Here is a 26681-nt window from a genome sequence, read left to right on the forward strand (position 1 = left end):
TATGAGAGCAAAGGAAAACTATAAATGTTGGAGGGGATATGGCAAAATTGGGACACTAGTACAATGCTAGTAGAGTTGTGGATTGGTCTGGAGGGCAATTTGGAACTATGCATAAAGGGCTTTAAATAAATACCTGTCCTTTGATCCAGCCATACCACTGTTGAGTTTGTACCCCAAAGACATAATAAGGAAAAAGACTTGTACAAAAATATTCATAGCCACTCTCTTTGTGGTGGTAAAAAATTGGAAAATGAGAGGGTACACATTGATTGGGAAATGGCTGAATGAATTGTCATATCTGTTGGTGATGAAATATTATTGTGCCAAAAGGAATAAATAAATGGAGGAATTCCATTTGATCTGGACCTCCAGGAATTGATGCAGAGTGAAAAGAGCAGAATCAGGAGAACATTATACATAGAGACTGATACATTATTGCACAATCAAATGTAATGGACTTTTCTACCAGTGGCAATGCAATGACCCAGGAAAATTCAGAGGAACTTAGGAGAAAGAACACTATCCACATCCAGAGAAAGAAATGTGGAATCAGAAATGCATTAGTATGATAGGGATATGATTAGGGTTTTGATGCTAAGGAATCACTCTACTGCAAATAAGAATAACATGGAAATGGGTTTTGAACAATGATACATGTATAACCCAGTGGAACTGCTTGTCAGCTTTGGGAGGGGGAGGATAGAGAAGGGAGAAGGGGTATCATGAATCATGTAATATTTTAAATAAAAAAAAGAAAAAATGCAGTCTCCCTTTCTGAGTTCTTCCCTTTGGGTAACTAGGTTGAGGTTCACTGAAAAAAATGAGAAAATGTTAGCTGCTTGTGTTTCATTTAAACCTCAGTATTTAAGGATTTTATGTAATATTAAGCATCTGTTGATATTGAAAAAGTATATTAAGAATAGGAAAGTAGAGTTGATGGCTGTTATAGTTCAGTCTTTTTCAGTCATGTCCAACTTTTTGTGACACCATTTGCTTTTTTGTATTTTTTGTTTTTTGGCATAGAGAGTGGAATGGTTTGCAATTCCTTTTTTTGACTTACTTTATAGATAAAATTGAGGCAAATCGGCTTAAATGTCTGAGAACAGATTTGAGCTTGGGAAGATGAATCTTTCTTATTCCAGGCCTGTCAAGCTAGCCCCTGTACCACCTTAAAGCTCTAACTAGAGATTATCCCTGGAGAAAAGAAAAAGCCCTTTAGGGGTCATTGTATTTTTAGAATTGTACGTAGACTATCATAATAAGCATCTTTAATTCACAAGAGTTTAAAATATATGGAACATAATACCTTAACATAGTATCTTTTTCAGTTTAATAAAGTCCTAGACAGTGTTGTATATAATTAACAGGCATTATAAATATGAGAAGTTGGATAAGAGTTTACACAACAGTTAACATTTCACCAAAAGATGCCTACATATTGTATTAAGATAGCCGTATCACATGAACATTTTTATGTATAACCCATATAACCATTGTGACCATTTTTTTATTGTACTCAATTAGTACAATTCCATAAATTTAGAAACATAGATAGAGTGGGTTGCTTAATCGAAGTCTTACAAACAAGGGCAACATACTGCAACCCAATTCTTTTGGTCATTTCTGTATTTTATAATAACTGCTGTGACCATCTAAATTAAATATGAAGATGACTATAATTAAAGCTAACTACATCAATGTCACATGAGGGTTTTCTTTTGGAATAGAACATCTGTATATTTTGTTTCTTATATGTTATATATGCATAAACGTATATATTTAATATACATGATTACATATACATATACAGACATGCATGTATATATACACATACACAATGCACATGTATGTATACATACACATTTATATATATAATGATAAAGGAAGCACAGAATGGATTCTAGTTTATATCTCAAAACTGACATTTACAACCTATATTATACAACCTATTAGAGCCTTACTTTCTCCATCTATACAGTGGGAATTATAATAGTTTCACTATTTACCTTATTTATTTATTATACTATTTACTTATTTACCTAAGGTTATTGTGCTAGTACCCTTAAAGAATTTGATAATGAGATAATATTATAAGATTAATTCTTCAAAACCTAATGATACTAATACATTGCTATTAAACTTCATAAAAATATACTTGATTTTTGTGAATTATTTATTTTTCCATATTTTAATTATCAACCCTTTTCATAAGTTCAAATCAGAGCATTATGTTGCAGTAGAAAGATTCCTTGACTGAAAATAAGAAGATTCACATCAGAATCTTAGCTCTATAAGTTATGCATATATGTCCTTGAATAGGTCTCTTCTTCTACTTCAACCTCATATTTCTCATCAGCAAAATAAGGACAGTGGAACTAGTAGTCCTTTAAAGGAAGGTCATTCTAGCTCAAACATTCTAGATTCTAAGTCTTCTTTTTAACTATTTTCTACAAATTGGCATGGGTTGCAAAGGACATTGAAATAACATTAGCAGTGCTTTTAAATCAATAACTCATCAATCAGTGTAATTGTTTTACTTATAAAAATGTTTATATAATCACCTTTTTTTCCTATGTGCTGAAAAGCAATTTAAATGGTCAAAACAAAGATTTTGTATGGTTTTCCTTTATAATTGCAGAGGATACAAAAAAGGTCAAAGACTACCTCAAATTATTTTCTTATATATTTTAGGGATAGTCCCCCCCCACACATACACACACACATGCACACACCTCATGGTTACTACTTCAATAAGTTCTCCTAGAAAGGTTCTGGCAATAGTGGTTCCTTGAGAACTGTTTGATAAAAAATATCTTTCAAATCATAAATATTCTGACACTGAATTATTTAGTAGGCTACAGAGGCCTATAGCTGTTCATTAGCCATGAAACTAATTTCAAGCTCTAGTCATGAACAAAAAAGTAATACAAACTTTTCAATTATGACTGTTACAGGATAATATTGTACCAAAAATAGCTTGTAGACAAAGACATTCAAGGTCATTAGGTAATATTATTAATTTTTCCAAAAATTTCCTTTGCATTTAGGATTTCCCACATTATTCTATCATAAATCAATATTTTGTGTGTTTATGTGTTTGTAAGTTGGTCACTAAATTCTACATATATATATATATATATATATATATATATATATATATATTAAGAGGGGACTAATACCCAATAGCAACATTTCTAGGTTTTTCTTAGTTTTTATAATGTAGTGCAATGATTTAGTTGTTAATATTAATCATAGATTAAATAAACCCCCTTTTGGCTAAAGATGCTTTATATAATTGAATCTTAAGATCCATGAAGAGATATAGAATTTCTAGTAGGAAAAAAAAAGTGATTTTCCAAGTTATTCAATACCAGCCAGCTAGAAATAAAGAATTATGTTCATTTATAGATGTCAAATTTATGGAATGACTTAGATAAATGAGAGTACAAAGTTTGGAGTAACAAAGACTAATCTTCCTGAATGCAAATTTGACCTCAGACACTTACTAGCTGTGCAACCTTGGGCAAACCACATAACCCTGTTTCTCTCAGTTTCCTCATCTGCTAAATGAGCTGGAGAAGGAAACAGAAAATCATTCGAGTACCTCTGAAGTATCATGGGATATTTGGGCTCTGAAGAAGACGGGCCTTGAGGAAGACATGAAAGATATCTTTGTGTATTTGAAGAAATATCACATAAGAAGAGATATCAGATGTTCATTTTAGCCAGAAAGACAAAATGAAATAAAATTACTGACAGACAGATTATGTTTCCATAATTTATCTAGAGATAAATATGAAAAGAGCTATTCAAAAGTGGATGATTCCTTGGGAAAGTTAGTTTTGCCACATTGGAAGTCTTCATCAAAGCCTGAGTGATTCAAGAAGTCCAAAATCATATCTGTCTGTTTGTCTGTCTGTCTGTCATAATTGATTTTTATAACCTCATCAGGTTAGTCATTTTGAACAGTGTCTGACCCCATTTTGAGGATTTCTTGACAAAGATACTGGAGTGGTTTGCCATTTCCTTCTCCAGGTAATTTTACAGATGAGAAACCTGAGAAAAACAAGGTTAACTAATATGTGCAGGGTCACTCAAGTAAGTAGGAGACTAGATAGGAATTTTTGTACATGTTCTCTCATAAATTTTCCAAGGAGGCTAATCCTCAAATATTGGGGCCTATATTGCTTTTTTTTTTTCAATGTTGTGTTTATAGTATGAGTCTCAACTTATAACAAGGGGTTTCTCTATTAGGCTTGTTTCTGATTAGGTAGAATGAAAAAAATGTCAGGTATATAAAAAATCTGTTTGTGGAAGTATGAATATTTTGTAATTAGTTCTCAGGTGAGAAGGGAATGATTTCTAACAACAGGCTGGTGAATTGGTATTAGTGCCCTCTACTAGGTCACTATTTTCTGTGAAGCTGGCAGAGCTGCCCCTGCCTTGGACCCCTGAACCAAAGGATACAAGGAAATTCAAGGATAATGTCAAACATCAACATTGATGACAGGATTAAATCAGTTAGAGGCACTCTTTAACACAACAAAAGGCCATGGTTAGCAGCAGATACCAGCTAGACTCAGATGAATAAGGTTGGAATTGGGGGTAAGGACTCTCATTTCCTCTTGTCTCTCTTGCTCTCAGGGCTCTAGACAGCTGAGTGAACCTCCACAATAGATACACCTGCACGTGCAGAGTCTATTACTTTTCACTTGTCTACTCATCGTCTTCCTTGGAGTCTTTGGTTTGAGGAAGGAACTGTCACTATCAATAGTACTCTACATGTAAAAGGAAGACCCTATCTCATTCCTTTTCTTTCCTTCTTTTTTCCTCATTCCTTTCCCTTCCCAGAGATCCTCTAAGAACTCCTACTGAAAGGCAGTGAGGGTGGGTGGGAATGTAGTCTTCCAGTGTTGATCCAGGGTTAGCTTTCCTCACAATATTGGAAGAGATAAATTTCAGGGTCTATGTGAGCAGCCCAAGACATGCCTGAGGACTCTTACCCTAGAATATGCAAAGAGAACATGATTTGTCCAATAGTTTTCCATTTTTTCTAAAAAAGGAAAAGTCCATCTTCTTTTCAGTTGTACATTTTTTATGATATCATTTACTCAAGGTTTTTTTTTATTTACTTATTTGTTATCTCCTGTATTTCTCTGTCTTCTCTAGACTCTTTAGATTTCTTTCCCCACCTGTCCTTAGCAGCCTTCTGAAGCTGTAAGATATCTTCACTATACTATAGCAGCCATCTCACCCTGAAAGCTTCCTTTGGGAAAAAACAGTCTTTTCACAGAGCAATACTCCATGCTTCTGTGCCTTCTGATTGGTCCTACCTTCTGCCAGAGCCTCCATAACATCAGAGGTCCCCCAGGACTCCCATGTTCACACCTTCATACCTGTAGGGGCCCTTTTCCTGATACTCTGGACTTTTTTCTCCACCACATGCCTTCTCACTCCTTTCAGCTTTTTTTTTTTATGTATTGACTTCCCCTATAAGACTTCAAACTCCAAGGTAGGGGTTTGTCTTTCTTTTTACTTCTATTTATATTCCTAATGTATAGTGCAGTGCTTTGCATGTAATAAACACTTAGTAAATGCTTTTTGCCCAGACTTGATATAGCAGCCTGCTTTGACTTATGACATACCTTTCTGTTGCCTTCTAATAGCCATTTTTAATTTTTCAGTTAATATAATGTTCCATGATTTACATGTTTCATTATTAATCCCCTGTGGTATCACAGTACCTGGGATGTGCTTCTTTAATAATAATAATAAACTAACTTTTATAGTAATGTTTAAGGTTCTTGAAGAATCCCTTTATAAATATTATCTCATTTTATCATAAAACAACCCTTAGAGGTAGATGATTTTATTATCCCCATTTAACAATAGTAAGAAAATATCAATTATATAGTGCTTATTGTGTGCCAGGCACTATACTAAGCACTTAAAAAATATCTCAGCTGATCCTTACAACAATGATGCTAGATAAAAAAAAAAAAGAAAATGAGAGGTTGTCCCTTGATTGGGGAATGGATGAACAAATTGTAGTATATAATCCAGTGATGGAATACTATTGTGCTATAAGAAATGATGAACTATTTGATTTCTATAAAAATTCCATGAACTGATGTGGAATGAAATGAACAGAACCAGGAGAACATTATACACAATAATTGAAACACTGTGGCACAAACAAATGTTGTAGACTTTACTACTAACAACAATGCAATGATCCAGGACAATCCTGAGGGACTTATGAGAAAGAATTCTATTCACATCTAGAGAAAACTTTAGGAGTAGAAATGCACAAAACAAAACAAAACATATGATTCATCACTTGTTTATATGGGTATAGGATTTGGGGTTTTGGTTTCAAAGGTTACTCTATTACAAAAATGAATAATATGGAAATAGATATTGAGTGATAATATATGTATAATTCAGTGGAATTGCTTGTCAGCTCAAGGAATGAGGAGGGGGGAGGGGAGGAAGAGAACACAAATCACATAACCATGGAAAAATAAACTAAAAATAAATTAATAATAAATTAATAAATAAAACCATAGAATACTAAAAAAAAATGCTTCCAGATAGAAGTTGTTATCCCTATTTTGCAGTTAAGAAAACTGAGGCAAAGGCTAGATTTGAACTGAAGACTTCCTAACTCCAAGTCCAGCACTCTATCTACTCTCTCATCTAACTACCTTTTAATCATTGATTTTAAAAGCTTATTGAATTTATATCTTAATAGTAATTCCTATACAGGGATGGCATATACAAAAAAGTCTCTAAGATCTATTACAACTTTCTGACACTATAATTTTTATCCTTGTAACAAATATATATGATAGTGAAATATTATTACCCCCATTTTACAGATGAGAAAATACTCAGAGAGAAAAAAAAAAAACTTTCCAAAATACCACATGAGTTTTTAATAAAGATAAATACAGGACTTCTCACTCCAATGGTCTTAAGAATATTGTGAATTGTTGTTTTCCAAAATTAAGTAAAAAATGTATTCTGCAGATAGTAATTATTAAAAACAGGTAACCATAATGAGCTTTAGAAGTATTTATTCATATTGTCTGTTGAATAGATTGGCAAATACAGACTAGCCAATCTATAATTTTCATAGTTCATTCTGTGGGACATTAATAGAATAGAAACATAAAAATTAAGTACTTTTAATATTCCAGTAACTAAGCCTCTTTGAATGAGGCCCAAAAGAATATTATACTGAATTTGCCATATTTTGAATAAAGTTCAAGGTTCTTATGGGCTTTTCTCACATTACTAATCATTGTAAGGAAAGCAAAAAAAATAAAGCAAATATATCAATATGTTATAAAATTCATGCATTGCAAATTCAGAGTAGCCTCATCATTAAGAAGTGGAGTGTTTAGGTCTGACTTTCTTTTAAATACAACGTAAATCTATTCATCACTGTGTCATACCATTAAATCCAGGACATTAATACCAATGACCCTCTCTTGTTTCATTATGTAACCAGCATGAATCATATCTTCAATGATCCAAAACTAGTCTAAGTAAATAATTAAAATGAAAAGAAATGAGCCTCAAACTTTGGCCTTAGGGATATATATTACTGGAGAGAATAAGCAAACTTAACCACATTTATTACAGCTTTCATTTTAGCAATCCTGGGGGTAGAATAAACTATAATATTTATCATTTACATTTGCTTGCTGCATTTGCTACATATCAAGGATGAAATGCTTCCTCTCTAGAGAGAGAATGTATTTATCTACTGACTATCGGAGAGGTCAAGGAAAATTCAATTGTCTCTTGTTAGTATACCACTCAAAGATCTTGGCTTCCAGAAGAAGAATCTATTTTAAAAGGTAACAGGTAACTGAATCATCAACATAATGGGAGGATACAGTTCTTATAGTTCATATTCCCTCTACTTTCGAAACACTAAATGTTAGAACTCCATGGGAATTTAGAGACTATCTAACTCAAACCCATAATTCTTTTAATTATGTCCTTCTCTCATTAAAACAGATTTACCAAAGGGGAGGAGTTAATGTACATAATAAGCTTTTAAATGTCCAAGAAAATTTTTGTTGTGATTGTATCTGCTTACCATAATGTTACTTAAACTTTGGAAGAATGGACCTTTTGAAAAATGGAAGAAAATGACATTTATTGGTTTCCAAATGTTAAAATCAAGCTTTTTCTTACTCTTGGCTGAAATAATAATTTCTAACTATGATTCTAAAACAAAGAGAATTTTTCAAAATTTAAACAATTTCAATTAGTAAATAATCAACTTCTACAACTTTGTATATTCAAATTATTTCCTCAATTAATACAATGATTTAAAGACTTGTAATATATGTGAAAAAATTTTTATTATTATATTTTTCTTGGCCATTGGTCAAAATTTGAACTTTTATGAAGAGATTAAAATAACATCAAAATGACTTATAGCCTATAAATTCAGTAAAATCTACAGAAAATAATCATTCATTATTATTTTCAATTGAGGTAGCAAAATCTAAGGTAAGTAAATGGTATACAGTGTATTTGACATTTGGCTATAAGATGTGGACATTGGAGTCTCTGTGCTTTCATCACTATTGAAAGTTTTTCTTCCACTGGAGGAAATGGCCTCCTCTCTGTTACTTGTAGTCTTAGTGATACTAACATAATAAAATCCAAAGAGTGAGGCCTATAATTCATATCTAGTATGTGTCAGACATAAAAGACTTGATTTTGTCTTCTCTGACTCCTGTGGTCTAAACCTAATCTTCCTGTGTGTTATAAGGCTTTTATTTTTTTAGAGAACTAAATTTAGATTAATAAGAAACTTTCTGACAAATAGTATTGTTTCTAATAAAAAAACTAAGTCTACAATGTTTCTAATAAAAAACTAAGTCTACAAATAAGCTTCCAATAATTAAATCAGTAATTAACAACTATGCTACAATGAATACAACAGAGATTACTATTAACTAATAACATAAAAATACATTTAATTTCATTTTTTGTAACTTCACTTATAAATATATTCCTAGAATTCTGGCTACCAGGATTATGTCAAAGAATGCACCTTCAAAATAAAGATTAGTAGAATTTGAAATGTCTCTTTACTGAGACAAAATATAAGGCCTTTTGAGCTCTCAGACACAAGTAAGTCACTTTCAGAGTCTAGATAGTGTGAATAAACTACATTTCTTAGTAATGTCAACACTGAATGATGCTGAAAAACAGAGAAATTCATCTCAAAACTGAACTGGTCAAATTCATTTGAAGAAAATGTTTCATTTGACTGAACCCTAAGATTAAATTACTAAATATATTAATCTCACTCTTTCTAAAAATAGATGATTTTATGACAAATGATTGAATTTGTTTCCTGTTTTAGCTGGAATTCAAGTAGTTTGTTCATTTTTGGAATAGAGACATACAGTGATTCATCTTAAATAGACTTTTCTTCAATTAAATGAAAATTCCCCAAATGATCAATACTATTTTCTGAGACATTAAAATTTTCTTGACACATGTGATAGAGGGGAAATAAGAGTATAGTAAAATGAAAAGAACTCTGGACTTGGAATCAAGAGATTTATATTTGTATCATGGTTATGATATTATCTGGTTAAGTGACTAAACCACATTGATTTACTTCTCTGACCTTCAAAATGAAGAATTTAGTCCTTGTAATATCTGAGATTATATAATCCTTCCAACACTAATTTGGTATGATTTAGTGAACTGACTGCTCCCTGTCCATGGCAAATTGGTTCCCTCTTGTGATTTCCCTATTTCTAATTAATGATGACTTCATTCTAAATATCACTTATGCTTAAAACCTTAAGACCATCCATAATCATTAACAATTTACCTTTCCAACTTTTTCTTGCACTAAAGTCCTCCATACTTCCTGTATTACAGTTAAACTAGCCTATTTGGTGTCCACATAATATAGACTCTTTTTTCTATATCTATATTTTTGTTCATGCACTTCCACCTTAATATTTTTGGTGTACAACTCTGCTTAAGTCCTGATCATGTGTAAAGATCTATTCAAATGCAACATTGGATATGAAAACTTCCTCTATTCTCCTTGGCAGAAGTAATCTTATTTTCCACTACAATTCCATAGCACTTTGTTTCTACATTATGAAAAGTGATGATTTATACCCATTATAGTTATTATAATTACAATTTCTTCAAAAAAACTTTTACCTTCCATCTTATAATTAATATCATGTATTACTTCCAAGGTAGAAGAGCAGTAAGAACTAACCAATGAGTGTTAAATGACTTGCCCAGGGTCACACAGCTAGGAAGTATTCAAAATCAGATTTGAACCCAGGATCTCCTATCTCTATGCCTCCCTCTCATTCCTCTGAGTCACCTACTTGCTACATATGGTGCCAATTTATGTGATTCATTCTGTAACCAGTAGGAGCTGAGATGATCTTATCAGTCAATCAATCAATAATCAATTAATCAATCTACTATCATGAAGAACTTACCATGTGCTGGGCATTGTGCTGAATGTTGTATAGAAAGGCAAAATTGTTATCCCTGCCCTCAAAGAATTCACTTTCTAATGAGAAGACAATATATAAATATATACATAGAAGATATACATAGGGCACAAGAAAGCCCTAGTATTTGAAATAAGGTAGAGGAGGTCTTCTGCAGAAGGGAGCCAGAAGGCAGATATGAGGAGGGGGAGCATTCTAGGCTTGAGAGTCAGACAGGGCAAAGGCAGAGATATCAGAAATAAAATATCTTCTGTGAAGAATAGCAAGTAGGTAAATGTAGAAGAATCATTATTTGGAGGCAAGCAAAGTGTAAGAAAATGAGAAAAGCAGGAAGGGATTATGTTGAAAATGTTTTAAATGCATATTTGATCATTTTGGTAATTGGGGGTCCTTTGAGTTTATTGAGATGTGGGGCAGCATGTCCAGATCTTTGTTTTGGGTAAATCATTTTGGTAGTAGAGTGGGGAATGAGTTGGAGAAAAAATTTAAGGCAAAGTGTCCAAGTATGAGGTTATTGAAATGATCCAGGCATTGGGTGATGAATGATTGTGCCAATGTGAATCAAAAGAAAAGAACTATATAGGGTAGACATGAAGGGGGAAAGAATGACTCAAAAACAGACTGGATATACAGGGTGAGTGAGTATGAATAGTAAAGGATGACATCAAGGTTTTGAGCTTAGATAACTGAGGATGCCTTTGAAAGTAATAGGAAAGTGGGAAAGAAAAGAAAGATAATGGGTTCTGTTTCATACTTACTAATGTGGCTATTTGAAACATTTTAAAGTTTCTCACATCCACTCCTAAATCTTTCTCTTTCTTTTATTTTTTAAATTTATTTACTTATTTGTTACACTAAAATACTCAGTTAACTCCCTCCTTCCTCTTCCCCCATTAGAGAAAGTATCATTTGACAAAAAGATATGTGTATGTATAAAAACTGCCTTAGTTATTTCTATTTTTCAGTTCTTTCTCTGGAAGCATATATATATGTATATATATATATATATACATACATATAAATATATATGACATCCTTCCAACAATATTTGTTTCCTGTATATAATGTTCACTTGGTTCTCCTTCTTTCATTCTTCATAATTTTATGTACATCTTCTCATTTTTTTAATAAAACTAACATATTGATCATTTCTTAAAGTGCAGTAGCATACCATCACAATCATATGCCACAACTTGTTTAGGCATTCCCCAACTGAAGGACATACTTTCTAAGTTAACCTCATCTATTAAGTTACTGGGAAGACTGAGGGTATCTATAAATCTTTTCTTAACCACTTTAATACTATTGTCTTCCCTGTTGATTATTACTAATGCATCCAGTACGTGTCTTGTTTATACACAAGTGTTTGCATTTTGTCTCCCCTATTAGAATATAAGCTTCTTAAGAGTAGACATTATTAATTGGAAATTAAACAATATGATTCTCCAAAACCAGTTAGTAAAAGAACAAATCATAGAAACAACTAATAACTTCATTGAAGAAAATAACAATGATGAGACATCCTTTCAAAACCTATGGAATGCAGTCAAAGCAGTACTCAGGGGAACATTTATATCCTTGAGTTCAAATATTAATAAATTAAGAAGGGCAGAGGTCAATGAATTGGGCATGCAAATTAAACAATTAGAATGTGAACAAACTAAAAATCCTCAGATGAAAACTGAAATAGAGATCCTAAAAATTAAGGGAGAAATTAATAAAATTGAAAGTCAAAGAACTATTGACTTAATAAATAAGAGTAGAAGCTGGTACTATGAAAAAACAAATAAAATAGACAAAGTACTAGTCTAATTAAAAAAAGGAAAGAAAAAAACCCAATTGACAGTATCCAAGATGAAAAAGGAGACCTCACCTCTAATGAAGAGGAAATTAAGGCAATCATTAAAAACTACTATGCCCAATTATATGGCAACAAATATGGCAATCTAGGTGAAATGGATGAATACTTACAAAAATATAAATTGCCTAGACTAATAGAGGAAGAAATAAATTGCCTAAACAACCCCATATCAGAAAAAGGAATTGAACAAGCAATCAAAGAACTCCCTAAGAAAAAATCCCCAGGTCCAGATAGATTCACAAATGAATTCTATCAAACATTCAAAGAACAACTAATCCCAATATTATACAAACTATTTGACAGAATAAGCCAAGTAGGAGTTATACCAAATTCATTTTACGACACAAACATGGTACTGATCCCAAGCCAGGTAGGTCAAAATCAGAGAAAGAAAACTATAGACCAATCTCCCTAATGAATATAGATGCAAAAATCTTAAATAGAATACTAGCAAAAAGACTCCAGCAAGTCATCATAAGGGTTATCCACTATGACCAGGTAGGATTCATACTAGGAATGCAAGGATGGTTCAACATTAGGAAAACTATCCACATAATTGACCATATTAACAAGCAAACTGACAAAAATCACATGATTATCTCAATAGATGCAGAAAAAGCCTTTGATAAAATACAACTCATTCCTATTGAAAACACTTGAAAGTATAGGAATAGAAGGGCCTTTCCTAAAAATAATAAACAGTATATATCTGAAACCATCAGCAAACATAATCTGCAATGGGGATAAACTAGAAGCCTTCCCAATAAGATCAGATGAGGAGTGAAACAAGGATGCCCATTATGACCCAACTATTATTTAACATTGCACTAGAAATACTAGCAGTAGCAATTAGAGAAGGAAAAGAAATTGAAGGTATTAATATTGGCAATGAGGAGACCAAGCTATCACTCTTTGCGGATGATGTGATGGTCTAGTTAAAGAATCCTAGAGAATCAACAAAAAAGTTAGTTGAAATAATCAACAACTTTAGCAAAGTTGTAGGATACAAAATAAACCCTCATAAGTCATCAGCATTTCTATATGTTTCCAATTCATCTCAGCAGCAAGAATTAAAAAGAGAAATTCCATTTAAAATCACCCTAGACAATATAACATACTTAGGAATCTATCTGCCGAGACAAACACAGGTACTATATGAACACAACTACAAAACACACTCCACACAATTAAAACTAGATCTAAACAATTAGAAAAACATGAATTGCTCATGGGTGGGATGAGCTAACATAATAAAAATGACAATCCTACAGAAATTAATTTACTTATTTAGTGCCATACCCATTGAAATGCCAAAAAACTACTTTATGGAATTAGAAAAAAAAATAACAAAGTTCATTTAGAAGAAGAAAAGATCAAGGATATCCAGGGAAATCATGAAAAAAATGCAAAGGAAGGAGGCCTTGCAGTCCCAGATCTCAAACTATACTATAAAGCAGTGATCATCAAAACAATTTGGTACTGGCTAAGAGACAGAAAGGAGGATCAGTGGAATAGACTTGGGGTAAATGACTTCAGCAGGATAGTCTGTGATAAACCCAAAGATCCCAGTTTTGGGGACCAAAACACACTTTTTGATAAAAACTGCTGGGAAAATTGGAAGAGAGTATGGGATAGATTAAGTTTGGATCAACATCTCACACCCTACAACAAGATAAACTCAGAATGGGTGGATGACCTGAATATAAAGAAAGAAACTATAAGCAAATTAGGTGAACACAGAATAGTATACATGACAGACCTTTGGGAAGGGAAAGACTTTAAAACTAAGCAAGAGCTAGGAAATATCACAAAATGTAAAATCAATAATTTTGATCATATCAAGTTAAAAAGTTTTTGTACAAACAAAACTAATGCATCCAAAATAGAAAGGAAGTAACAAATTGGGAAATAATTTTCATTACAAAAATGTCTGACAAAGGTCTAATTACTCAAATTAATAAAGAGCTAAATCTATTGTACAAAAAATCAAGACATTCTCCAATTGAAAAATGGACAAAGGACATGAATAGGCAATTTTCAGTTAAAGAAATCAAAACTATTAATAAGCACATGAAAAAGTGCTCTAAACCTCTTATAATCAGAGAAATGCAAATCAAAACAACTCTGAGGTATCACCTCACACCTAGAAGATTGGCTAACATGACAGCAAAGGAAAGTAATGAATGCTGGAGGGGATGTGGCAAAGTAGGGACATTAATGCATTGCTGGTGGAGTTGTGAATTGATCCAACCATTCTGGAGGGCAATTTAGAACTATGCCCAAAGGGCAATAAAAGACTGTCTGCAATCCAGCCATAGCACTGCTGGGTTTGTACCTCAAAGGGATAATAAAGAAAAAGACGTACAAGAATATTCATAGCTGCGCTCTTTGTGGTGGCAAAAAATTGGAAAATGAGGGGATGTCCTTTGATTGGACAATGGCTGAATAAATTGTGGTATATGTTGGTTATGGAATACTATTGTGCTCAAAGGAATAATAAAATAGAGGAATTCCATGGAGACTGGAACAACCTCCAGGAATTGATGCAGAGTGAGAGGAGCAGAACCAGAAAAACATTGTATATAGAGACTGATACACTGTGGTACAATTGAATGTAATAGACTTCTCCATTAGTGGCAATGCAATGACCCTGAACAACTTGGAGGAACCTATGAGAAAAACCACTATCCACATCCAGAGGAAACACTGTGGGAGTAAAAACACCAAAGCAAAACAATTGCTTGAATACATGGGTTGAAGGCGTATTGTTGGCCATGTAGACTCTAAATGAACATCCTAGTGTAAACAACAACATGGAAATAGGTTCTGATGTAATACCCAATGAAATTGCGTGTTGGCTGCGGGAAGAGTGGGTGGAAGGGAAGGAGGGAAATAATGTGATTATTGTAACCAAGGAATAATGTTCTAAATTGACTAAATAAACTCATTCAAACGGGAAAAAAAAAAGAGTAAACATTATATTTTCCCTGTCTTTGTGTCCTCGCTGCTTTAGTAGTAGTAAGTACTTAATAAATGCCTATTTATTTGACTTGACTTGATCTATGGGGAACACACGACATCAGTACCTGCTACTTCCTATCCCCAAACACATAGCTTAAAACTTTTCTGTGCCTTCAGCTAGACTCTTCTTTCTACTTTTAAGGGATAAGATCGACAACTCTTTACAACTCTAGTTTGTGACCTCAATCATATCCCTACCCATCTCCTCCAAGAAGTTTGCAATGTCAATTTTTGTGTTTCTCTCATCTTGAAAAATTTCCCTACTACTGACTCCTTTCTTACTGGTAATAAATATCTTTACATCTTCTGCATCCAAAAAAACCCCAAATAATTTCTAGTGATATGAAAATAATAATGATGATAATGACAGCAAGATAATAATATATATTGTTTCTTTATCACTTAAAGGTTTGTAAGTATCTTTATAATAATAACTATTTTTGAACCTCATAACACTCCATGTAAGGTAAGGACAATTATTATCCCATTTTGCATTTGAGGGTATCAAAGCAGAGAGATGTTAAGTGGCTTACCCAAGGTCCTCAATTATCCTTCAACTTTCATTGACTATTTCTCCCATCCTTTTACAGTTCTTTCTTTTTTTATAAAGCCTATTCATGTTTTCTCCACTTTCCCATCATTGTCATTCCTCAACCCTTTCAAATCTGAGTACTAATTCCCTTATTCTACTAAAACTGCTACCTCCAATAAATTCGAAACTGTCATATGCATGCTTCTTAATATTCAAGATACTTGAACCACTGATCACCCCTTACTCTCTGTTCTTTTGGTTCATATTACATTATTATCTCCTGGTTTTTCTTCTATGTGTCTTACTATCCGTAGTCTACTGATAATTCATCATTTTAGGTATTCTCTTTGTATATTTCTCCCTGCATAATCCCATATTCTCCTATGGCTTTAACCAGTAGTGTTGTTCTTAAATCTGTATCTCCAGCTTCAATTTATCTTACTCATTCTTTTATCTGGCACTTAATTTCCTGGCCAATATCACTCCAGGGACATCCTGCTGTTACTATAAATTCCCCATATTTAAAAATCATATTAAATCTCTGTACCTCTTTCTGATTTCTGTTGATGGCAGCAGCATCTTCCCTGTTGCTCTGACATAACTTTGGAGTGATCTTTCACTCTTCACCTTCCCTCATCCCATACATTTAATCACTTACTCTTGTTAATTTAACAGTTGCAATATCACTACCTACCCCATTCATATAAATTCTTGCCTCTCCATAGTGTTACCACCATTTCTTAGTCTTGAGGTACCTTCTGGTTGTTCCCTCTATGTCTAGTCTTTCTATTCTGTAATCCATCTTTGACAAAACTAAAAAACTAATTTTCCTATTATATAAATCTAATTATATCACTTCCATGGTCAAACACACACACACACACACACACACACACACACACACACACACACACACACCCTATGGGCTCCCTATTGCCTTTGAGATAAAATAAAAATTCTTTAATTCCCCTTACTTTTATGTTAAAATAAAAAAAAATTCTTTTTTTTTTTGGTGTGTATCTTCACAACTTGACCCCTTCCCATTTTTTCAACTTTTTCAATTATTCCTACTCTTACATTTCTTCTCTTTGTACTCTATCATCCTGCCAATTGTACTCCTCACTGTTCTATACAGATGACACTCTATTCTTCCTTGATGTCTTTGTATCAGTTGTCCATAATGTCTAGAATATTGTTTCTTCATCTCTGTATCTAGAAACATTGGTTTCCAGTTCGACTGTTATCTTTCTTGGTTGCCCAACTATTCACCCCACCAGCTTATATTCATTTTTATGTTTTCTGTCTTTACTTACATATTATCATGGTGTCTTCTTTAAAATATAGACTCTTTGAGGGCAAATCTGTATCTTTCTTTTTTATTTTTCTTTTTTGTATCTACACCTCTTAGCATAATCTCTGGCATATAATAAGCATTTAAAAATTATTTTTGATCAATAGATTGATTAATCTTCCACAGTATGTTTCATATCAACCAATTCTAGTCTTATTTTAATACTCTTTTATGTACTCTACATTCCATCCAAAGAACGAGGTCCATTACAATATAATATAGCAAACATAGGCAAGCACTGTGGAGAAGACATTACTATACCACATATTTTGTGCAGAGATACTTGGTTCAGTTCTAATGCTGACAAGACCTAAGACTCCAAACTCTTATAATGTACTATTGAACTTTCAGGTATTAGAATCTAAACTTTTCCCCATTAATATTTTTTTTCTTAATTGAACCTAGAAATATGGGCTAAAATATTTTAACACTTACGTTTGCAGGTGGGTGGCTTTCCTTTGTTACTCCACAATCCATCTTCTTGACAAGTTGCTGTTCCTTGCTGACTAGATTCTAGCCTGAAGCCTTCATTACATTCATAATTCACTTTACTGTCCAAAGTGAACTCATTACCCATAAATGAACCATTTCCAGGAGATTCTGGAATGCCACAAGAAACAGCTGAAAATAAGGAAAAAAATCTGGTTAACTCATGTACTATTAAAATATGTTTATTTCATTATTTTCCTTCAAAAGTTTTTGAGGAAAGTACTATGAGAAACTTAAAGAAATATATGCTATTATTATTCCTAATATTTTCACTGTATAATGTTGACATTATACAATGTCAAAGAAAGAAAGATGTAGCTATCCATATTCTCAAACAACTACACTCCTTAAAGAGACTAAAGTGAATATTTTAAGTGATGTCTTTCTATTAATCCATATTTAGGTCACTGATTTTATAAAAATTTAGGGTTGGAAGTAATTTTAAGGATCTTTTCTTTTATCAAAACCTTCATTATTCAAAAGGAAAAATGAGGCCCAGAAAGGTTGAGCAATGTTTCCAAAATTCTGTTGACAGTAAAGATAAAGCTAGAATCTTTGTTTCCTAAGGTTGTCATTACTGCCACTATATTACACTGCCTTCATTAACTTATCTTACTGTTTAAGTTCAAGTATAGTTTTGTAATAAATGCAATATGATTTAAATAAAGATTTAGTTCCTAAAATCAAAGGAGTTAAAATTTCAACCTAAGGGAATATTTGATCTCAAGTACCCTCAAGTTAAATTCATGATCAAATATCATAGAAATCGCCCTGCTAGTTCTATATTCTGAGATTAAAGTGGGGAAAGGCCTCATCTTCTCCAAAATATTTATAATACATTTCAAAACAAGATATATGTTCATCAATTGAGAAATGAAAAAACAAATTGTAAATAACACGAACATAATGGAATGTTCCTGGGAATTGAGAATTGATAAATGTCAATGTAATAACATGGGGAAACTTATGAACTGATCCAACTTGAAGGAAAACATTTTTTAAAAGACTACAAGATAGTATTTTTTAAAGAAAGAAATGAAATTATGTATTTATCATGAACATGCTTGACAATAATGAAGAGATGAGAAAATGCACATCTCTCTTAAGAGGTAGGAGAATATGGATATAGTACTATGTATATATATATATATATATATATATATATATATATTTACTTCAGATATGTTTGATGTGTTGCTTAGTTTTGCTGAACCCAATTTTTCTTTTGTTTATATTCATTTTGTTTTGTTATACGTAAGTAGATGGACATATCAAGAAATGAAAATGATATAAAAATAAAAATATATAAATAAAATTAATAAATATTTATAAACAGGCCCTTTAACTTTCAGAATGTTTAAACTTTAGAGTTTGGTGGAAGATTCAGATCTATGATTTCATTAATGAGGGGAAGAATCAGTGGAGATACTATATTCACAAGTAACTATGAATCATACATACTGTAACACATATGTATGTATATGGAATTTAAATTGAAATTATCATATATACATTACATTTACATAGTTGTAAACATTATATATATTATGTTTGTTCTGCTCACTTCACACCAGTGAAAATGTCTTCCTATGCTTTTGGGGATTCTTCATATTAATCATATATGTTTGTATATTTCTGCAAAAAATTGATAATCTGCACATGAGGGATGCTTTTATATCCTAGAATTAGATAATGTTCTAACTTAAAGGAATCAAAGAGGTATTTGTGTATTTATGTATATAAACATGTATATGAGTAATATATAAGTAATATATATACATGACATATGTATATATATACAGTATATATACAAGTATATATGTGCGTATGTTTTACATACACAGAGCCCTACTTGTTTCTAACAATAGTTCATTTCATAAACTGCTTATTAATTTGTTCAGTTGTTTTAAGAAATTATGCTTTTTTTGGATTACATGTCAATAAAGGTTCTTAATATTTGTTTTTTTGATATTTTATAATCCATGTTCTCTCCCTCCCTCTTACCCCCCCATCTCCAAGAATTCAGGGAATATAATATAGGTTTTACAAAATATATAATTCCGTTCCCACCATGTTGTGAAAGCAAACACATATTACTTACACAAGACAAAAATTAAGAGGAAACAAAGTAAAAAATGATATGTTTCAATTTGTATTCAGACTTTATTTGTTACTTCCATGGTGCTAGATAGCCTTTTCTTTTATCATGAGTCTTTGGAATTGTCCTGGATCCTTGCCTTTTTGAAAATAGTTAAGTCATTCACAGTTGATTATCATGGATAATTGTTATCATGTACAAAATTCTCCTAGTTCTGCTTACTTCACATGGCATCATGGTATATAAGTCTTTTTAGTTTTTTTGTGATCATCTTATTTGTCATTTCTTATGGCACAATTATAATCCATTACAAGAATATAACACAATTTGTTCAGCCATTCCCCATTTGATGGACAATCTCTGTTTCCAGTTCTTTGCACAAAAAAGAGCTGTTGTAAATATTTTGTATAGGTGGAATCTTTTCCCCTACTGTTAATGTCTCTGACATACAGACCTAGTAGTGGTATTGCTGGGTCAAAGGGTTTGTACAGCTTGATTACCCTTTGGGCATGGTTCCAAATTGCTCTCCAGAATAGATTTATCAGTTCACATCTCCACTAACAATTTATTAGCATCCTGATTTTTCCACACACACACACACCCCAGCATTTATAATTTTCCTTTTCTGTCATGTTAATTAGTCTGATGGGTGTTAAGTGGTACCTCAGAGGTGTTTTAATTTGCATTTTTCCAATAAATAGTTATTTGGTTAGTTTTTTTATATGACTAAACATCGTTTATTTTCTTCATTTAAGAGCTACCTATTCAAATCCTTTGACCATTTAATTAGGAAATGATTTATACTCTTATTGATTTGACTCAGTTCTCTATACAACTGAGATATTAAGTCATTGTTAGAGAGATTTGCTATGAAGTTGTTTTCCTATTTTGTTTGCCTTTTAATTGTGACTGTATTGCTTTTGTTTATGCAGAAACTTGTAAATTTATGTTGTCAAAGTTATCTATTTCACATCTCATAATGTTCTCACTATCATGTTTTGACCTAAATTATTTCCTAATCCATAGGTCTGACAGGTAAACTATTTTGTTCTCCACTAATTGGTTTATGGTATCACCCTTTATTTCTAAATGATATATCCATTTTGACTTATCTTGGTATATGGCATGAAGTGTTGGTCTGTTCCTATGTCTACCATATTCTTTTCCAGTTTTCCCAGTAGTTTTAATATAATAGTGAATTCTTCTTCCAGAAATTTCGATCTTTGTGTTTGTGAACCAAGTTAATATGGTCACTTATTTTTAAAAAATAAAATGTTTTTATTAACCCATGGCAGTTTAAATCTAATTTCCCATGTTTACTCCTTCTCTGAAGCACTTACTAGCCTCCACATGGATTTTCTTTTCACACTTCATTCACAGGGTCTTATAGCCCTAACCCTATCTCACTAAAATAGAGCAGAGAAAAGATTTCTAGTATGAAGTCATGGAGGAGTGATGAAAAACTGAAAATGTGTCCCAGAGGAATAACAAGATGGAGGCCAGTATAGTGTCTATGAACTTCAAAGAATTGTAGGACTCTTCTCAAGATATTTCATGCTCTTTTTATTAAGAGTATGTGTAATAGATGGAAATATATATATATATATATATAACAACCATGGGAAAAAAAAAACCTGAACATTCAAAATACTGACCTTTGACTTTTCTGACTTTTTATTGGAAAAAAAAAGTGATTGGTGTGCATAAGCAAATTATTCCTCTTACTGCTGTGAAGAATGTCTTCAGTGAAATAAATTTCTTCTTGGACAATATTGCATTGCTCTTACACTGTTCCAATAATTTCTGGGGGGGGTTTCCTTCTCACTTTCTTTCAGATAATTTGTTCATGCTCATGAACCTTAACTCTGCCCTACTCAATGAAGCAAGTCTAACATCCAACTCCCATTTAATTCTCTTAAGAGGGGAGCACAACATTAAAATTCTAGAAATATATACAAAATATTTCTCAGTAAGATTTTAAGATGTCTTTATGCTTTTCTAAAAAATAGTTTCTTGCCTTTTCAGGTGACTAAATACTGGAAGTAAAGATATACATATTTTCTGTCAAAAGAAATTCTTTGTAGAGAGAAGGGAAAGAATATCTATGTCTTGATTATCAATCAGGAATATTTTATAAGTGTTACAACAATTTTTACATTGGAGAAAATAAGCTTGATTCTCCTGAATTCAATTCTAGAAACACTTATTAAATTAATACCATATGATACATGCTGAGAATAAAGATAGCTCAAAGGAATAGTGCAGTGAGGGCTAGACTCTGAGTTGATAAGACTTGAGTTTGAATTATCCTTCACACACTTGATAGCTCTGTGACTGAGTAAATCACTTATCTTCTCAGCCTGTTTTCCTGTTTCTAAAATGGAGATAAGACTTGACTCAGAGTGTTAAGACTCAAATGAGATTAAATAAAATATGTAAAGTATTTTGTAAATCTTAAAGCACTATATAAATGCTAGTTACATAGTATACAAAATAATAGTGTATAAAAATAAGATTTGGTCAATCAATAACCAATTACTAAGTGTCTTTTATGACCCAGGCACTATGATAAGCCCTGAGAATTCAAAGACAGAAATTAAATAGACCTCAATTAACTTACATTCTATGGGGAATGGAGGAATGGTATGGGTCAGGGTATAAAATGTGAATTATTAGTAAAACATAATGTAAAAGAGGTGAGAGAAGAGGAGGGGGAAGCAAGGGAGAGGGAGGGAGAGAGAGAGAGAAGTTGGGAGAGAGATTGCTAATAAAAAGGTCATTTAAGGAAAGTCTTTCTCTCCTCAGACTTCTCATAGCATTTTGTGATCTGAAATTCTCCTTTAAATCTTATATCTCCTATGCTACATATTGTGCATAATGGTTATATTTATATGTTTTTTTCTTTGCCCTCCTTGAGAATAGGGTCTGTGTAGGGTCTATTCATATTTTCAGAATTGTATTTAATAAGTTATCTTTTCCACACTGAATGGGCAAAATATGTTCATTAAATATATATATATATATATATATATATATATATATATATATATATATATATATATATATGTTGTCCTTAAGGCAAACATCTATAGAAGTGTGAAATTTAAGGTGCTGGTGAGAGCATAGAACAACCACTGAACTAGTAAAACTCCAGACATGCTGGAAGACAGGGATAGGGACTCTTTAGGGATTGTAGTCAGGCTTCATAACCTTGGAGGGGGAAGGGTCCTCCCAAAAAAAGGAAGAACATTAAAACTAATCCCAACATTGTTTCAGCAGAAGTGGTACATCATCTTCAAATCTACTCTTTTGACAGATGTGATAAATAAAACCTCTATTTTGAAAATCTTAAAGTGCTATATAAATGCTAGCCACATAGTGTACAAAATAATAGTGTATAAAAATAAGTGTGTAGGTGACTTCCCCAAAGTCACACAGGTAGTATCAAAAGTAAGACTTAGACCCAAGATCTCTGATTATGCAGTCATGCACTGCTACTTATCACCAACTTCTATTATATTCCTATGTTAAAACAGATCCTACTAAACTATCTAGTTAACATCCCTGACTTTGGTCTCTCTCTCTTTCAATACACCATGTGTCCCACTGTCAGATTAGTTCCTTCAAAACGGTTTTCATTCTGAAATTTTGCTGTATAAAATCAAACAATAAAAATGACAAACAAAAAATATAAATAGTCCCTTGTTTCTATCTAATTAATATATTGATCCTCTTAGTCTGAAAGACATAGAGGGAAAAAATAGTCAATTCATATAGATTAAATTGTCAGGATAAGACACAGAAAATGGAACAGATGTGCCAATTTCTCTAAGAACCTATGTATCATTTATGCCTGAGAAACCATAATACTTCAACCTCCAAAATTCTTCAGTCCACCAGCATTTATTAAATGCCTGCTTCATCCCAAGGTCTTCTCCTAAGCTCAGAGATACAAAGTAAAGCCAAACAACAACTTACAACTACCACGACCACTAAAACAACAAAACTCCTTTCCATGCCCCAAAAGAATTTATAGTCAAATGAAATACCATGCAGATAATGAGATATACACATGATATTGTCAGAGAAGATGGAAGGTGATCACAGATGGGATGAGAAAAGGAAGGGTCAACTAGATCATACACATATAGTGTAAATTTCTGGTGGAGTTGTCACAAGTTTGAAAGTATGGAGGGGTCATTTTATAATATATATCAAGGACTGAAAGATAAAAAGAAAACAGAAAAAAAAGAATTGATAATATGATACAAAAGAAGATTTTGAGAAAATATCAATTACCAACCTCATACATACTTTCTGATTGCTATAAAATATTTATGTGAATGATCTGCACCTACATTGAGAATACACATGAGGAACATATGAGTAAAAAAGAAGTAAGTTGTTGAAAATAGTTCTCTATGGCAGACTACATCTTTACATTCACAGAACTGAAAGAAAAACCAAAATCCTAAGCTTCATTTTTTCTTGATTACAAAACCCTATTCCCCTTCTCTTCCAGGGCCCAAAAATATTTTATTCAACTATAGAAGACTGAATATGTCAACATCAAATAAAACTGAAAAGAATAGTAGCTTTGTTTAATGAGGCTGACCTGAAAGTGTGCTCTCATACTAAAAGCTGCCAAGACAAACACAGGAATTATAAGAACACAACTACAAAACACTTTCCACACAATTAAAACTGGATCTAAATAATTAGATGAACATTAATTGCTCAGGGGTAGGATGAGCTAATATAATAAAAATGACAATCCTACCCTGATTAATTTACTGATTCAGTGCCATACCTATCAAACTACCAATAAACTGTTTCTATGAAATTAAAAAAACTATAACAAAATTCATTTGGAAGAACAGAAAATCAAGAATATCTAGAGAACTAATGAAAAAAAAATATGAAGGATGGAGGCTTAACAGCAGCACCAGACTTTAAAATGTACTATGAAGTGGTGATCATCAAAACAATATGGTACTGGCTAATAGACAGAAGGGAGCATAGATGAAATAGACTTGGGGTAAATGACCTCAGCAAGATAGTGTATTAAACCCAAAGATCCTAGCTTTTGGAAGAAGAATCCACTGTTTAACAAAAACTTCTGGGAAAATTGGAAAACAGAATGGGAGAGATTAGGTTTAGATCAACACCACACACCCTGTACCAAGATAAATTCAGAATGGGTAAGTAATTTAAATATAAAGAGGGAAATTATAAGTAAATTAGGTGAACATAGAATAGTATACCTGTCAGATCGATAGGAAATCAATCAACAAGAGACAGAGACTATTACAAAATATAAAATAAATAATTTTGATTGCCTTAAATTAAAATTTTCTTCAGACAAAACTAATGCAAACAAAATTAGAAGGGAAACAACAAATTGGGAGGAAATCTTTATAACAAAAACCTCTGACAAAGATCTAATTTCTCAAATTTGTAAGGAGATAAATCAATTGCACAAAAAATCAAGCCATTCTCCCAATTGATAAATGATCAGGGGGCATGAATAGGCAATTCTTATATAAAGAAATAAAAACTATCCAAAAACACATGAAAAAGTGTTCTAAATCTCTATAACTAGAGAAATGCAAATCAAAACAACTCTGAGGGACCACCTCACACAGAAGAATGGCCAATATGACAATAAAGAAAAATAATAAATGTTGGAGGGGTTGTGGCAAAATTGGAACACTTATACACTGTTGGTGGTATTGTGAATTGATCCAACCATTATGGAGGGCCATGTGGAACTATGCACAAAGGATTTTAAAATACTGCCTGCCCTTTGATTCAGCCATACCACTGCTGGATTTGCACCCTAACGAGATAATAAGGAAAAATCCTCATACAAAAATATTTATAGTCATTATTTTTATAGCGGCAAAAAATTGAAAAATGAGAGGGTGTCCACTGATTGAGGAATGGCTGAACAAATGGTGATATCTTATGGTGATGGAATACTATTTTGCTAAAAGGAATGATGAACTGGAGGAATTCCATGTGAACTGGCAAGACCTCCAGGAATTGATGCAGAGTAAAAGGAGCGGAATTAGGAGAACATTATACATAGGAATTGATACATTTTGGCACAATCAAATGTACTGGACTTCTCTACTAGCAGCAATGCAATGATACAGGACAATTCTGAGGGACTTATGATAAAGAATACTATCCATATCTAGAGAAAGAACTGTGGGAGTAGAAGCACATGGTTCAATGGGGATATGATTGGGGATGTTGACTTTAAATAATCACTCTATTGCAAATATTAATAATATAGAAATACGTTTTGAACAATGATACATATATAACCCAGTGGAATTGATTGTCAACTCTGGGAGGTGGGAGAAAAGGGAGGGGAGGAAAAAAACATGAATCATGTAACCATGGAAAAATATTCTTCTATAATAATCCCTACTTACTCGGTTCTGGGTTTTGTTTTGTTTTTATTGGTTTCTAAATTTGGTCTAAAATTGATTTTTTTTCCCTTGTTGAGAAATCTAGTTTTAGAAATTCCCTTTCTCAATTTAGAAAAGGAGTTTTCCATATCACATATAGTTTAAAATAATTTATATTACCATATTGCTTAAACATTTTCAAAATACTGACATACAGATTTTTCACATCTTACAAACCCCCTGCCAATTTAAAAGCAATAGATATTTTCTTCTTTTGAAAGATGTGGAAATTGAGCATCAAAGAGCCTAAGTGACTTGCCCTTGTTATGATGGGAAATTTCTGAGACAGGAATTAGAGCTAAGTCTATGACTACATCTTGG

General features: G+C 32.4%; 1 protein-coding gene across 2 annotated transcripts in view; it reads right to left on the reverse strand.

Annotated features, from left to right (window-relative positions):
• The window catches only part of CSMD1 (CUB and Sushi multiple domains 1), a 2624761-nt gene that overhangs the window by 156279 nt on the left and 2441801 nt on the right, over positions 1-26681 (reverse strand). For both annotated transcript variants that reach the window (XM_056823354.1, XM_007476228.3), the window contains exon 50: positions 17730-17915. In XM_056823354.1, the coding sequence (XP_056679332.1) occupies positions 17730-17915 (186 nt within the window). The remainder of the gene's footprint in view (positions 1-17729; positions 17916-26681) is intronic.

Source organism: Monodelphis domestica, chromosome 1 (assembly GCF_027887165.1).
Source record: "Monodelphis domestica isolate mMonDom1 chromosome 1, mMonDom1.pri, whole genome shotgun sequence".
Taxonomy (NCBI): Eukaryota; Metazoa; Chordata; class Mammalia; order Didelphimorphia; family Didelphidae; genus Monodelphis; species Monodelphis domestica.